General features: G+C 55.9%; 1 protein-coding gene across 1 annotated transcript in view; it reads left to right on the forward strand.

The window, feature by feature from the left end:
- Positions 1-2,417, forward strand: part of LOC101861317 (neurogenic locus Notch protein) — a gene marked incomplete at its 5' end in the record, with an annotated part of 25,206 nt that overhangs the window by 21,596 nt on the left and 1,193 nt on the right. Inside the window, 2 exon segments of the mRNA XM_035972351.1 lie at positions 247-1,565; positions 1,683-1,817. Of these exon segments, the coding sequence (XP_035828244.1) occupies positions 247-1,565; positions 1,683-1,817 (1,454 nt within the window).

Below are 2,417 nucleotides of genomic sequence, written 5' to 3' on the forward strand. Positions count from 1 at the left end.
CTTCAACCAATACTTCTTCATTTGTTTTTCTAGCTGTCCATGGGATACGTAGCATGCGTCTCATGAACCACAACTCTGTCGCTACAACAGTGAGATTTACAATAGCACAGAAAACATTTTTTATCCTTATAAATTTTCTTAGTATGTTACTTTCTTGTAACAGCTTTAATCTTTGGAATGTACATTATTTAATTGTATTGCCAGTACTGTAAAACTTTGACTAAAACAAAACAATTTCCCCTCCAGGAGGAGACGCCTCTGTTCCTGGCCTCTCGAGAGGGTGGCTACGAGACGGTCAAGGTGTTGCTTGACCACTACGCAAACCGCGACATGACGGACCACATGGACCGGCTCCCGCGGGACATCGCCTTCGAGCGGAGACACCACGACATTGTGGAGCTCCTCGACTCGTACAAAGTGGCCTCCCCTGCCTCAGTGCACCTGGGAGGCGGAGTGACCTCCCCCAACCACCACCACCACCACGCAGCCATGGCGGGCGCGGCGGGATACATGCACCCGGGCAAGCAGAGCAAGTCCAAGAGTCGGAAGAGTAAGAACACGGCCGTCAAAGATACAGGGTCCGTGTCGTCGCCTCCCAACGGGATGCCCGGCGGTCTGCCCGCGACGGCTAACGGGAAGTCGAAATCTCGCAAAAAGAAGGCTGACGGAGGAGACAGCAAGAAGAGTCAGCAGCAGCAGCAGCAGCAACAACAGCAGTTACAGCAGCAGCAGCAGTTGCCGTCGTCGGTGTCGTCGCAGAGCCAGGCCATGCTGCACCACTCCAGCAGCGACTCCTCCCCCATGAGCACCATCTCCCCGGGGAGCTACTCTATAGACTCGCACCACTCCCCGCCAGGCTACGAGACCTCCCCTCCCCGCTACGAGAACTCTGGGGGCCTGGTGCTGCCCCCGGGGGTTGGGGGTTCGGACCGCGGGGGTTCGGCTCTGGGCGGGCGTCATCATCTGGAGGACTTCCAGGTCATGGCAGGTCACTACAGCTCGCCCGCTCTCATGGAGCACTCCAGCGTGGACAGTATGCTCTCCGACTGGAGCCTCTTCAAAATGCAGCAGCAGCAGCAACAACAGCAACAGCAACAACAGCAGTTTCAGCAGAAACAGCAGCCGCAGCAGCAGTTGGCGGCTGGCTGCGCGGGCGGTCTGGCCAACGGGCACCTGGGCTCGGCTAGCGGCAACAGCCCCACGCATGTGGTGGGCCCCGGGGGCGGGGCTACGGTGCTGGGCTCTGTCAATCACGGAGGCCCCGCCCCTCCCATGAAGGTGAAGAACCTGCCCATGTCCCCGACGCACATCCAGGCCTTGCAGCAACACGCGCAGCAGCAGCGGGCGGCGCACGGGAGCCCCCATCACCGCGGTAACGATTTCCCCAACTCATTCCACCTGGACGGCTCGGGCTCCCAGCTCCCCCCCTCGGCCGCCGCCCCCCCACCACCCTCCGTGGCTCAGATCTACCCACTACAGCACAAGATGGTCCAACAGCAGCAGCAGCAGCAGCATCACCAGCAACAACAGCAGTCGCTGCAGCAGCAGCGAGCTCAGCAGCAACAGCAACAACAACAGCAGCAACAACAACAGCAACAGCAACAACAACAGCAGCAACAACAACAGCAACAGAGCTACCCTCAGACTTTCGATCAGTTCCCCACCCCTCCCTCCCACAACAGCCAGCACATCACAGACTCGCCTCCTCAGCTCCACAGCACCATCAGCTCATTCCGCCAGGACCACCTGCCCACCCCGTCCCCCGACTCCCCCGGACAGTGGTCAAGCTCCTCCCCGCACTCGGCTCACTCTGATTGGTCGGAGGGCATATCCAGCCCCGTCCCCCCCATCACGCACGGACCAAACCCGCATCGGAACAAACGCATGGCAGAGCACGCCTACTTCTAAACAACAACAACAACAACAACAACACTTGTTAACTTTTCTAACCGCCAGTAACTTCTTCGTCACGTACAGTGATGTGAATGCACACGTGCAAACACACTTGAAGTCAGACAGGGTTTGTTTTGTTGGGTTTTTAAAAAAAATAATTAGTTCTGTTGTTATATGAGTTGATATGTTGGAGTACTGCTCACGTCTGCGACTTGTAAACCGCAGACGGTGGTTTTGTTCCTGTGCTGGGTGCACCCTGTGTGGGTTTGGGGGTTTTTTTTTCGGTTTTCGCAATCTTCCACTTAATTGATCGACTCATGAAACGACTGTTCTCAAGCCATGTGGCTGATTAATTATGTGGAAGTTTGGGGAATTTCGGAGAGTATTTTCGACTTGTTCATCATCGGTGGCTGCTCTACTGCTGAAAACCTGGATGTGTTCTGAGCGTTGGACGGACTTGATGTACTTTTGGATATCTGCAATACATACACACTCACACACACACACACACACACTCACACACT

The sequence above is a fragment of the Aplysia californica genome, unplaced genomic scaffold (assembly GCF_000002075.1).
Source record: "Aplysia californica isolate F4 #8 unplaced genomic scaffold, AplCal3.0 scaffold00660, whole genome shotgun sequence".
NCBI lineage: Eukaryota > Metazoa > Mollusca > Gastropoda > Aplysiida > Aplysiidae > Aplysia > Aplysia californica.